This window comes from Heptranchias perlo, chromosome 35 (genome assembly GCF_035084215.1).
Source record: "Heptranchias perlo isolate sHepPer1 chromosome 35, sHepPer1.hap1, whole genome shotgun sequence".
Lineage (NCBI taxonomy): Eukaryota > Metazoa > Chordata > Chondrichthyes > Hexanchiformes > Hexanchidae > Heptranchias > Heptranchias perlo.
The window spans coordinates 24,260,094-24,273,748 of record NC_090359.1 but is presented as its reverse complement, the minus strand read 5'-3'; the positions used below and the strand labels follow the sequence as shown (position 1 = coordinate 24,273,748).

At 52.8% G+C, this 13,655-nt stretch overlaps 1 protein-coding gene across 1 annotated transcript in view; it reads left to right on the top strand.

Annotated features, from left to right (window-relative positions):
- LOC137302469 (V-set domain-containing T-cell activation inhibitor 1-like) overlaps nucleotides 1-13,455 on the top strand; it is a 45,606-nt gene extending 32,151 nt beyond the window's left edge. The window contains exons 3-5 of the mRNA XM_067972157.1: nucleotides 1,507-1,875; nucleotides 3,821-3,919; nucleotides 8,585-13,455. Of these exons, the coding sequence (XP_067828258.1) occupies nucleotides 1,507-1,875; nucleotides 3,821-3,894 (443 nt within the window). The 3' untranslated portion in view covers nucleotides 3,895-3,919; nucleotides 8,585-13,455. The remainder of the gene's footprint in view (nucleotides 1-1,506; nucleotides 1,876-3,820; nucleotides 3,920-8,584) is intronic.
- The last annotated feature ends 200 nt before the right edge of the window (nucleotides 13,456-13,655 follow it).

Sequence of the window (13,655 nt, the reverse complement as noted above, 5' to 3'; positions counted from 1 at the left end):
AGCAACCATGAGTGTGAGTGTGTGTGAGCTGAGTGTGTGTGCTCTCAGTAACCCTGAGTGTGAGTGTGTGAGCTCTCAGTAACCCTGAGTGTGAGTGTGAGTGAGCTGAGTGTGTGTGCTCTCAGTAACCCTGAGTGTGAGTGTGAGTGAGCTGAGTGTGTGGGCTCTCAGTAACTCAAAGTGTGAGTGTGTGTGAGCTGAGAGTGTGAGCTCCCAGTAACCCTGAATGTGAGCTGAGTGTGTGAGCTCTCAGTAACCCTGAGTGTGAGTGTGTGTGAGCTGAGAGTGTGTGCTCCCAGTAACCCTGAGTGTGAGTGTGTGAGCTCTCAGTAACCCTGAGTGTGAGTGTGTGTGAGCTGAGTGTGTGTGCTCTCAGTAACCCTGAGTGTGAGTGTGAGTGAGCTGAGTGTGTGGGCTCTCAGCAACTCTGAGTATGAGTGTGTGTGAGCTGAGTGTGCGAGCTCTCAGTAACCCTGATTGTGAGAGTGTGTGACCTCTCAGTAACCATGAGTGTGAGTGTGTGGGAGCTGAGTGTGTGAGCTCCCAGTAACCCTGAATGTGAGCTGAGTGTGTGAGCTGAGTGTGTAAGCTCTCAGTAACCCTGAGTGCGAGTGTGTGAGAGCTGAGTGTGTGAGCTCTCAGTACTCCTGAGTGTGAGTTGAGTGTGTGAGCTCTCAGTAACCCTGAGTGTGAGTGTGTGTGAGCTGTGTGTGTGAGCTCTCAGTAACCCTGAGTGTGAGTGTGTGTGAGCTGAGTGTGTGCGCTCTCAGTAACCCTGAGTGTGAGTGTTTGTGAGCTGAGTGTGAGAGCTCTCAGTAACCCTGAGTGTGAGTGTGTATGAGCTGAGTCTGAGCTCTCCGTAACCACGAGTGTGAGTGTGTATGAGCTGAGTCTGAGCTCTCCGTAACCACGAGTGTGAGTGTGTGTGAGCTGAGTCTGAGCTCTCTGTAACTGTGAGTGTGAGTGTGTGTGAGCTGAGTGTGTGAGCTCCCAGTGACCCTGAATGTGAGCTGAGTGTGTGAGCTCTCAGTAACCCTGAGTGTGAGTGTGCGTGAGCTGAGTCTGAGCTCTCCGTAACCACGAGTGTGAGTGTGTGTGAGCTGAGTCTGAGCTCTCTGTAACTGCGAGTGTGAGTGTGTATGAGCTGAGTGTGTGAGCTCCCAGTAACCCTGAATGTGAGCTGGGTGTGTGAGCTCTCAGTAACCCTGAGTGTGAGTGTGCGTGAGCTGAGTCTGAGCTCTCCATAACCACGAGTGTGAGTGTGTGTGAGCTGAGTCTGAGCTCTCTGTAACTGCGAGTGTGAGTGTGTTTGAGCTGAGTGTGTGAGCTCCCAGTAACCCTGAGTGTGATTGTGAGTCAGCTGAGTGCGTGAGCTCTCAGTAACCCTGAGTGTGAGTGTGTGAGCTCTCAGTAACCCTGAGTGTGAGTGTGTGTGAGCTGAGTGTGAGCGTGTGCGAGCTGAGCCTGAGCTCTCTGTAACCGCGAGTGTGCCTTCACTTGTTCCAGATTCCCTCCAGTGCACGCGCCAGGCGGATGAGTTGACGGTGACGAATGGAGGCTCCGTCTTCTTGCCGTGCAGTTTCAACTGGACGGGCCCCTCTCCCGAGGTGTGCAGGGTGGTTTGGAAAAAGGAGGTGAAAGGGGGTGACCCTCTGGTAGTCCACACGAGGGACCGAAAAACGGAGAACAAAAACCAGGGCAGCGAGTTCGTGGGACGCACCGCCTTGGCGGCCGATTGGTTTGAGAGGAGAGACGCGGCGCTGAACCTGACGGGAGTGTCGGTGCGCGACACTGGGACCTACGAATGCCACATCGTCACTCAACGGCCTCACAACTCAGAGAACTGTGCCGCCGTCACGCTGAGTGTCGCCACAGGTGAGGGTTTCCGTTGGCGCCCTTCCTCGGCTGCTGCCGGGCCGCGGAGGCGCAGCGTGCCGGCGGGCCCTCCCGGAGCCTCGGCCAAGCGGCTGCGGCAGTGAGTGGTGGCGGGCTGTTCGACTGTGGGGGGCATCGCATCATGTTCCTCAACATCCAGCTGGCGGAGGGAGGGAGTGGCTGGCGGGCGGAGGGAGGGAGGGGACGGGGGGGGGGGGGATTTGGGGAGCCCATTGGGAAGCGGTCAGTCTTCCTCTTCCCGCTGCCGGGGTGGGGGGGCTGCGGACCATCGTAGCACCACAGCCGACATCAGCTTGCTCAGTTCAGGCCGGGGTTTGAACCAGGGTCTTTCCCGGGTCACTGCTGCAGCAGGAGGCACCGTCGCCCCACGGCTGGTCCGCCCGAGGGAGTGGACTGAGGTTCAGAGCACAAGAAGTGTTGCTTTAAAGCTGGGAGAAGGGAGGACACTCAGAGAGGGTCACTCTGAGCCGGGACTGGTGGGCAAGATAACCTGCGGTCAGGATCACAGAACCAGTGCTGCTAACCGAGGGCCTGGGAGAGGCAGTGACCGACCGGCAGTGAGGAGGCCCCGGCAACTCAGCTCCCTGTTAGACTTTACCTGAGCCTAAGGCACGGTTTGAGGGACAGATACAGATATTGCTCCCCTCCCTCCCTCCCTCACTCTCTCCATCACCTCCCTCTTCTCCCCTCTCTCTACTCTCCTGTCTCTCTCTCACTCTCCTGTCTCCCTTTCTCTCTCTCCTCCCTCTTTCTCTCTCTCCTCCCTCTTTCTCTCTCTCCTCTCCTCTCCCTCCTCCCTCTTTCTCTCTCTCCTCTCCTCTCCCACTCTCCTGTCTCTCTTTCTCTCTCTCCTCCCTCTTTCTCTCTCTCCTGTCTCTCTTTCTCTCTCTCCTCCCTCTTTCTCTCTCTCCTCTCCTCTCCCTCCTCCCTCTTTCTCTCTCTCCTCTCCTCTCTCACTCCCCTGTCTCCCTTTCTCTCTCTCCTCCCTCTTTCTCTCTCTCCTCTCCTCTCCCTCCTCCCTCTTTCTCTCTCCTGTCTCTTTCTCTCTCTCCTGTCTCTCTTTCTCTCTCTCCTCCCTCTTTCTCTCTCCTGTCTCTTTCTCTCTCCTGTCTCTTTCTCTCTCTCCTGTCTCTCTTTCTCTCTCTCCTGTCTCTCTTTCTCTCTCGCCCCCCTCTTTCTCTCTCTCCTCCCTCTTTCTCTCTCCTGTCTCTTTCTCTCCCACCTGTCTCCCTTTCTCTCTCTCCTCCCTCTTTCTCTCTCTCCTCCCTCTTTCTCTCTCTCCTCTCCCACTCTCCTGTCTCTCTTTCTCTCTCTCCTCCCTCTTTCTCTCTCTCCTCCCTCTTTCTCTCTCCTGTCTCTTTCTCTCTCTCCTGTCTCTCTTTCTCTCTCTCCTGTCTCTCTTTCTCTCTCTCCTCTCTCTTTCTCTCTCTCCTCCCTCTTTCTCTCTCCTGTCTCTTTCTCTCCCACCTGTCTCTCTTTCTCTCTCTCCTCCCTCTTTCTCTCTCTCCTCTCCTCTCCCTCCCTCTCTCACTCGCTCCCTCACACTCAGCCCGAGAAAGACTAGGCCCCCTTTCAATTGGTTGGTTCAGCAGATCGCAGAGTGATGCAGTGAATGGACCTCGTGGGAAACAGAAGCAGAGACTTTTAAAACATGAGCATGTTCCCCCTCCTTCACCCCGTGTCCCCCCCTCCTTCACCCCGTGTCCCCCCCTCCTTCACCCCGTGTCCCCTCCTTCCCCCTGTGTCCCCCCTCCTTCATCACGTGCCCCCCCATTCCACCGACCGCGGCCAGCCTTTGGGTGTCAATAGTCTGGTGGACAACCTGTGGGGAGGGAGTTCCAGACTGGGGGAGGGGAGATTATATTTTGAGGGACGGGGGTGAGACGGAAACTAATATTCCATTTTGTTTTTTTCTGTTCTGCAGATGCTGCTGAGATTACGACTCTCCCCAGCATGCTCCTGATCGCAGGCCTGGCTCTCGTTCCCTTCTTCAGCTGACGGGTTTCTGAACAGTTCACACGAGGTCAGTAAAGAGGCAGGAGATGGTGCCTTGACTTTCTGCTTCAACCCTCCCCCTCCGTCTTCCCCATCCCTCCTCTCCGTCTCCCCCTCCCGTCGCCCCCATCTCCCCCAACTCCCCCTTCCCATCTCCCCTTCTCCCGTCTCCCCCCCATCTCCCCCTCCCGTTACCTCCTCTCGTCTCCCCTTCCATCTCCCCTTCTCCCGTTAACCCCCTCCCATTTCCCCCATCTCCCCCAACTCCCCTTCCCATCTCCCCCCTCCTGTCTCCCCCATCTCCCCCTCCCGTTACCTCCTTCAGTCTCCCCCTCCCGTCTCCCCCTCCCATCTCCCCTCTCCCTCCTGTCTCCCCTTTCCCCCTCCCGTCTCCCCCTCTCCCGTTTCCACTCCCCCTCCTGTCTTCCCCCTTTCCCCCTCCCGTCTCCCCCTTTCCCCCTCCCGTCTCCCCTTTCCCCCTCCCGTCTCCCCCGCTCCCATTTCCCCTCCCCCACCTGTCTCCCCTTTCCCCCTCCCGTCTCCCCCTCTCCCATTTCCCCTCCCCCTCCTGTCTCCCCTTTCCCCCTCCCATCTCCCCCTTTCCCCCTCCCGTCTCCCCCTTTCCTCCTTCCGTCTCCCCCTTTCCTCTCCTGTCTCGCCCTTTTCTCCTCCCGTCTCCCTTCCATCTTCCCCTCCATCTCCGTCACCCCTCCCCCTCTATCTCCTTCTCCCCCTTCTGTCTCTCCCCTCCCCCTACGTCTGTCTCCCTCTTTACTCCTCTTTCCTGTCTAATTGCTCGTTTATTCTAGGGTAGAGGTTCCATGGTTCTATCCAAGAGGCCACCCTCGTTATATAAGCGGTGAAGGTCAGCTATTTGACCCAAGGAGTCATGGCAACTGTGTCAGATCCTCTCTCCCCACCCGGCAGGGACCGGACCGGGCTCAGCTGTGATGCCCCCCAGAGTTGAATAACCTAACAATACTCGCCGTGCGGACTCTCGCTTTCCTGCCAGCGGTGACTGGAGTGGGAACACTGGCTGATATTCGCTTCGTCTCCAGGCATGCCGAGGCGATCTGCGACAGGCATCTCCCCAACCCCCCGACCACTGTCCCCACCCCCCCCCGAGGTTAGCTGCCTCAGCAAGGAGCGGGGGTGGACAGCTGCGTCCGTGCGGCCTTCATCAGCTGTCTGATCATTCCCGAATCCCGGTGCTTGTCCGCCCTTGGAGCGTCGCTCGCAATCCCGCTGTAAGGATCAGCCCCAGGGGGAAATCACGGTGACGCTGCCCCTTTAACGAGTTTCTAGGCCCCTCACCCACCCTTCCCACTGAATTCCACGTCTTGCCCTTGACCTGTGAATGAGATAATGGGCCAGAAATCACTCCCGCAATAACGGAGGAGCCCCGCAGTGCCCTCCGTTTTTAATGGAAAAATCGAAGGAGCCAGTTCCGAGTGAAACGCAGAAATTGTGAACGTCCTCCTGTTGGCTTGCCAGCGACTTGACAGCTGCGAATTAAAGGGCCATCGCACGCTACAATCATTAAAAAAAATTCCCAAACTTGCTCATCCGCCCAATTGGAAAGCAACTAATTCCGCCATCTAAAGCTACGCCTAAAAATTCCAGGTCTAAACTAAGTTTTAAAAGCGCAGTTGGTCTTATTGACTGCAAAACAACTAACAATTAAATTTAAAAATGTGGAGTCTCACATTACTTCTTATTTTTGGTCTTTGACGTGCGTGCACATCCAAGACGCCATCTTGGATGTCAGAGAGGCCGTGTAGCGCCAAAACAACGGGCGCTGCACGGCCCAATTTAACGCCCCTAGAATCATACAGCACATTGGGAGGCCATTTGGCCTGTGCCAGCTCTCTGAAAGAACGATCCAATTAGTCCCACTCCCCCTGCTCTTGCCCCAGAGCCCTGCAAATTTTTCCTTTTCAAGTATTTCTCCAATTCACCTTTTGAAAGTTATTATTGAATCTGCTTCCACCGCCCTTTCAGGCAGTGAATTCCAGATCATTACAACTCGCTGCGTAAAAAAAAAATTCTCCTCATCTCCCACCCTGGCTTTTTTGCCAATTATTTTAAATCTGTGTCCCCTGGTTACCGACCCTCCTGCCAGTCGTAACTGTTTCTCCCTTATCTACTCTATCAAAACCTCTCTCATAATTTTGAACACCTCTATTAAATCTCCCCTTAACCTTCTCTGCTCTAAGGAGAACAACCCCAGCTTCTCCAGTCTCTCCACATAACTAAAGTCCCTCATCCCTGGCACCATTCTGGTAAATCTCCTCTGCACCCTCTCCAAGGCCTTGTTATCCTTCCTAGAGTAGGGTAGCCCCTTGTCTTGCTTTAGTTTGAGATTTGCCCTTTCCACACTGTTTACCATCTTGTGCACAGCTCTCCTCTCAGTCACCAGGTTTCAGGAGCCATGCCATTATTTACTGTTACTGACCCTCAACTCTTTTGAAAAGTACCTGGACCTGCACCTAAAGTGCTGTAAGCCGCAGGGCCATGGACCGTGGGATTAGAATGGGCACCTGGTTGTTCTTCGAGCCGGCGCGGACACGATGGGCCGAACGGCCCCCTTCTGTGCTGTATCTTTTCTATGGTTCTATCAACATCCAATCCTGGAAATCTCAATCTCCAGAATGAGACTTTCACTAAAGAGAGGTTAATGTATTCCCTGGTGGAGTCCAACCCCTTCTGTTTTGTCCCTGAGGGGGAGCAGCTCAGTAGGAGATGTTTAGAGTTCACCCCTCTGCTACAACAGATATCTGGAAGGCAGGGAGCTCTCAAGATGGTGGCATGGCCTCAATTATTACCTATCCCTACTTGCCCTGGGACGATGTCTAGCCTTATTCTAAGTCAATCCTTCCAGGGGGGCTTTAAGGATCAACCACATAGTCACAGGTAGAGGTGACAGATTCCCTTCTCTGAAGGATTATCAGTGAACTGGTTGAATGAACCTGGCAATTTTTATGGCCATTGGGGTTTTTTTTGGGTCTGTTGCTGGTTTACCTTCGTTGAATTCAATGCAATGGTGGGATTTGAGCTAACAACCTCAGTACCATAACCACTAACCTACAGTACCCCACCTCCTCTATTCCCTGAGCATGGATGTCCAGATAGCTGATTCCAGAAGCAGTCATGATTGGTAGGAGGAACTATACGGCCTTTGAGGATAACTAGGATTGCCACCCTGGAGTCTCCAGGAATTAAGGATTAATCACCTGGACACTGCTGCGGGCAAAATCATAGGGGCGTTACAAAAAGACTGCGTGTGGTTTTTCTTAATTTTCTTTGAATACTTTTATTTATTAGTTATCAAAATATTGGAGATGGGGAGAAAAGGCTGTTTGACTGACAGTCAAGAATGATCCAATTGGGTAACAAAGAGTCTGCTCGCCTTCCAATTGGTGCACCTGGAGGATGGACGTGTCGGGCGACCAATGGTGGGAATGTGGGGGCGGGGCATTTGGAGGCCGGAGGTCATGTGATGAAACCTCCAGGGATCCGTCCAATGAGAGTTGGCGACCCTCGTGATGAGCCAAATGGCGTCCTGGTCCGCACCTCTCTCTCTTACGATGTTCTCAACAACGGGAGACGTGCTCCGAACCTGCAGGTGGAGCTTCTGCAAAACACAATCCCAGTTCCCGTGCCGCATTGACTGACTCTTATAGGAAGTCGAGTGAAGGAGGGAGAGGGAGGGGGTGCGGAGGGAGGGAGGGAGGGAGAGAGAGGTATGGCGAGGCCAGACTCCATTGGTCGTGAAGAGCTTTGGGACGCCTTGAGGTCGTGAAAAGCTCAATAGAAATGCAAACTCTTTCTTGCTTTGATGAACGAGCAAGGACGTGTTTTCTTCTATTTCCAAAGTCTGCGTATTGCTCACTTAGATTGGCGGACGTCCAACTGTTTTTGTATACACTGCGTAGGAAACGCCAGCAGATGTGGGCCCACCACCCACAATTCCCATTAGTCTCGCAAGCCCCAGACCAGGGTGTCCTTGGGTCACCAGACGACCGTGTTATCCCCAGCTCCAGGCTGGCACTTCCAGGGTGCCTTCACTGCCTGAGCCATTCGCACGCCCAGTGCCCAGTGAGCCCTTGACCCACTCACCAACTTCTCCACCAAGGAAAGCCTCTGTCGAACGGGAACCCTCAGTGTGACCAAGATGAACTGCGCCCCGTTAGATACTCAGTATCAGCGAGGACAGTGCGGCGGAACTTGAGATGCAGTCCAGGAGGCGGTGCGGACGAGGCGGGTCCCTAGTGTTGGTGGGCCAGGGCACTTCAGTATTGAACGGAGATGTCCCTTAGGGGGACCTTATGCAATACTCAATAGGATAGAAAGAGTGAGCCCTAAGTGATCCTTTCGTTGCCCCAGGGCATTGGGCTCAGAGTTGTGACGGGCTAGTTTAGGACAGATGTCAGGGGAGTGTGATCAACAGCTGGATTGGGGTTAGCAGGGAGCATGCTTGAGGCCAGGGCACTGGGCTCACTTAAGAGACAGCTGGATGCTGTAATGGGAAGGGGGCGAGGGTGGGGAGGCGGGGGTGGGGTGGTGGCAGGGTTGGGATCCTGGGAGGTTGAGATCAAATGGGCCTTCCTCATCCCGGCCCAGGGTGAGCTGGTGAGAGAAACCCATCAGATAAAGAGAATGAGGCAGAATGACCCCTTTTCTTTATTTTCAGATCTTGTACATATAATCTGAAACCAGCACTTCGAAGACAAGAAATGTTGTGTGCTAACTTGTTTAAGGATTGATACTGGAACATATGCCCCCCAAGTCTATGAAGTAACTATTTGCATGTGGCTTTGTGCCTCACTTTAGATGTACCCCGCCCATGTCCGCAGAGTGCGTTAATTTTGCTCTTCGTTTCTTCGAACGATTCTCCCATGACCAGAGGTGGGTCGGCCTGAGACTTTGGAATTCTGTTTTCCCAAGTTGTGCTCCTGATGGTCCGCAGGAGACGATTGCAGGAAGAGAGCGAGAGATACCCGCCAATTCTTGATTCTAGCCCGCGAGCACCTCCATCGCAGCATTGGCCCCCCCCCCCCCCCTCGTTTGGCTGCAGTGCGGGGGCGGGTGGGAGTTTTATCCGAATCGGGGACAGACCCAGAGGCGTCCAAACCCCCAACTATCCCCCTCCCCACTCACCCCCCCCCGACCGCTCCTGCAAACACGAGACTGGCAGAAGGTGTGAAGTTCTCCGAGCTCAAGCTGCGGTATCCCCCGGACTTGGGCCGAGTCCCGAACAGACTCCCGTTGCAATAAGTGAATGTGCTCAGTTATACACAGGGCTGCTCCCTCACACACACAACGTCTCTGGAGTGCCTCAGCGTCAAAGACACATCCTGGGCCGTCGCCGTGGGAGGTTTTAAAAAGATTGGCTACTTTTATTTTTTTTTAAATTGCAAATGGACAGGTCTAGTGACAATTGTATTGTCAATAGCAGTTCTATCTTTAACCATTAACCCCTAAACCTAACCAGTAACCCAAACTACTAACCGCTACCTCTATCCCTGACTACTATCATTAATCCTAACCACCAACCCCAACTTTAACCTCTATCCCTAATCCTAATTTTAACCACGAACCCTAACTTCTATCCCTAACCTCTAACCTCTAACCCCTAATCCTAACCCTAACTACTAATCGCTGACCACTAACCTTAGCTCTAACCACTAACCCTTAGCCCTAACCACTAATCCTACTCCAAACCCCCAACCGCTAACCCCAACCCCATAGACCCTAAATCGTGCGGTGTCAGTAGTCACTCCACTCGTTAAATGCCGAGTCCGTTGCTATGGAAGCCAAATGTTGTCCTGATTCAGATTGAACCCTTACCTTATCCTGCCATATAGTAATTATTTTATCGCAGAGTATAAATGTGCAATTGGTGAGTGTGGGATGTCGATCCCACGACACAGCCTGGAGTGGATGTGAAGGGTAGGGGGTCTAAAGCCGACAGCACAAGCTCCCTCCCCGGCCTTGCGGGCGAAAGACGTCCCAGAGTTTTGAACCCCTGTACCTGTTGAGTCGGTTGATCTGAGCCTGGGTTCCTGCTCCCCGCTGCTGTCCAGCGAGGGGCCCCCCTTTGCTGGAAAGTGCCCCATCGTGAGGGCACGGCCTTGGCCACCCCACCCACTCCCCCTCCCCACTGTGGTGGGGTTTGCTCTCACCTCCCCTCCCCCCGAGGAACAGACGCCCTTGAGTGAGCTTCCAGAGGGAGATGAGTGGATCCGTACTCCAGCGGGATTGGGGCTTTCAGAAGATGGAAGGGAGACGATGGGAGAATGGGACAACGTTCTCAACAGGAGACGGTTTGGATGTCTCAACGCCTTGGCCGGTGCTCCAGAGTGTAATGGCCTGTGATCGCTGTGAATACAGCACGACCATGCCCTTTCTCCGTTTAGTTTACCTTGTTTATTTGTCCTCTTGTGTGTTTGGTGATGGGAATATCATGGAGGACAGATTGTCATCTCCTCATTACCGGGCAGGTAACCGGATGCATTCACCGACACACCCGAGGACCTTCGGTGGGCGACAGATAGCGAACGAGAAACGTTTTACTTCAATGTGATTGAGCTGATCTCGGATGTTATTGTTTTTCTTTGTTTGATATAGTGTGCCCCTTACTCGGTCATTGCACTCTCACCATTCTCTAAAACAGGTGGCAGAGTCACACTATTTAATTGTGAAAAGTAGTAGTGAACCTGAGTGTATTTGTGGTCGGTGGTAATTCTGGGAAGGTCTGTGAGCTATTGATACCCTTGTCCCTGTTAATGTCGATGTCCCTTTGATATCCTTTGCCTTATCCCTATTGATGTCCCTTTAATACCCTTTCCCTGTTGATGTCCCTTTGATACCCTTGTCTCTTTCCCTATTGATGTCCCTTTGATACACTTGTCCTTGTCCCTGTCCCTGTCCACAGCAACATTAATTTCCATGATGATGTCGGTGTCCCTGTTGATGTCCATGTCTCTGTTGGTGATGGCCATGGTGATGTTGGTGATGTCCATGTCTCTGTTGGTGATGCCCATGGTGATATTGGTGATGTCCATGTCTCTGTTGGTGATGCCCATGGTGATATTGGTGATGCCCATGGTGGTGTTGGTGATGTCCATGTCTCTGTTGGTGATGCCCATGGTGATATTGGTGATGCCCATGGTGGTGTTGGTGATGTCCATGGTGGTGTTGGTGATGTCCATGTCTCTGTTGGTGATGCCCATGGTGACGTTGGTGATGCCCATGGTGACGTTGGTGATGCCCATGCTGACGTTGCTCTTTTGCTGTCGATGCCCAAATCCGTTTTGATGCTATTTCACTGTTGTTGCCGATGTCGCTGTTGATGATGTTTTTGGTGATGTCTATGTTCATGGTGATGTCTATCTCTCTGTTGATGGCTAAATCAATGTTGTCATCCTTGTCACTGTTGCTAGGTTAACAGTGATATCCATGGTGATGTCTATGTCCTTGATGATGTCCACAATGATGCCCGTTCCCTTCTTGGTGCCAATGCCCATGCTAATTTCCCCATTGATGCCCATGTCTCTGTTGATGTCCTTGATAATACTTACGCCAATTTTCCTGCTGATGTTGTCAGCCCTGTCTCCGTCCATGTTCTCAATTCAGTGTAACCCACTTGGCGAGAACACCTGCCCCATTATCAAACCAACTCGAGCCAAAGCAACCAGTCTCCATTGGATGCTCAGCCTGGTCCTTGTGCAAACTGCTTTCATACTCATTCTCACCCTGCTCACAGACAGCTGTGTAAACCTTTGCACGGTTTCAGTAAGTGTCAAGCTAGATAGAAGTATACAGGTGCCTGGCCGCTTAGAGACACTCGAAGCCAGGGCTTACAGGTGATTGAAAAATGGGTTGAGAGTGGGATGAGATGTTTTCCAACGGCCCTGCTTGGACTGATCGTACTAACGGGTGATCTTACTGTCTGGCTTACGCTGTGCTTGCATGTACTCAGAGAAGCGACTCTGTTTTATGACTTTCCAATGTGTTAACACTAATCGCTGTGTCTCAGCTACTGACTGCTATATCACTGGTAGAATAAAGCTTTGTTTTCTGCACTTCTCTGCTGCTCGTGTCTAAATCTGCTCTTGCTTTTCTAGAACCTGATATTGGGGTACTCCCAAAATGGACCTAGCATGGGCCCTTTAGGTCTTGAAATCCTGCTACTCTGTACGGGGTGGGGGGGGGGGGTGAAAATGGAACTCATTGCACCCATTTACCGGGCGGAAAACGGGTGCAAAGCGGTCCAATTTAGGGGGCCAATCTCCCGCACCCGAATAGCGTCAGAAACACATCCGACACCATATTGGTTCTGGCGCTGTAGAGGTGTCCCTAGGGCGTCTCGCCCCTTGAATATGCTAATAACCCCTTATTTAGGACCCAAACCGGAAATTGGTTTGCCCTGAACGCAGCTGGCGTCGGACCCACTGCTCAACATCACCTGGTCCACGTGCGGCCAAACTGGAGGTCCTTAAAGGGACCGCTGGAGGCCACCGCCAAAAGAAAGGTACGTCATTAAAATGAATACTTGCCTGAAAGTTGAGCTCGCCCCTCTCCCCCACTGATTACCTCCACCGCCCCTGTACCTGGACTCACCTTGGGGAGGTGAGGAAGTGCTGAGGAAGTGCAGGTAAATTGAGGATGAGCCTTAAGTGGGTGTGAGGAGTAGCCTTGGCAGTACAGAACGAGTAGGGCGGGGGGCGGGGGTGCAGTGATGTGGAACACGGAACGTAGGAGAATCAATAAATGTACTCACTTTTGCTGACCTGGTTGGGTCATTGAAACACTTCTTGCACTGGATCCATGCGCAGGAGATGTTGCTGCTGCTGGTGACCTCCTCCGCCACCTGGAGCCAGGCCTTCTTGGTGGCAAAGGCAGGGCACTTCCTCCCGTCCGCGGGGTAAAACACTTCCCTCCTCCTCCTCATCCCGGCCAGCAGCTGCTGCAGTGAGGCATCAATGAACCTTGGAGCAGAAATGCCCTTGTGTCGCTCCACTGTGTGCTTTGGATCTTTGCTGGAGCGATGGCCCTTCAAATAGAGACGCTCCAGCTGACAGCCTGTCATGTGGGCACGCGATCGCCTGGGAAACGTTAAGATTTTATTGGCCGGGTCACCCGCGCTCCCATTGACCCCCTCCCCCCAACCCTGCTGCCATCCCACCGCCCTTTCAAAATCGAGCCCATGGTCTTATCCACGTCAAAGGGTCTCCAGGCACATGATCAAAGCCTAAACTGACAATCGTTGTATGTTCAGGATTGAGGCACAGCAACAGGGAGCGATTGGACCAAAAAAAAAAAATGACCCGCCCCCAACCTCACGTCCTGTTGGTTAAAAACAATACAAAAAGACTTTGAGAGACGGACAGCCTCTTCACCACCCGGCAGTCGAACATCACACACGAAGAGAAGGACCTCACGGACTCAAAGAGCTTACTGCCTTCAGGCCTCGATGAGCGAAATCCTCGGTTTAAAGATTGCACGTGTATTAATGATTTGACTGATGTGTGAATGAACTGTTAAATCATTGCCAAATAACGTTGTGAATTATTAAGCGTGTAACAGGATTTTATTCAGGAAAATCAAATATAAGGTTTGATTTTGCTTCACGAATACTCATGAATTTATAACATCGTTAAGTAATTACTTTTGATTAACGAATTACCGTGAGCGAGGGTGACATTCTTTGCTTGACTTTTCCTCCAGTTCCAAGAATCACAGGGAAATAAGGATTACCC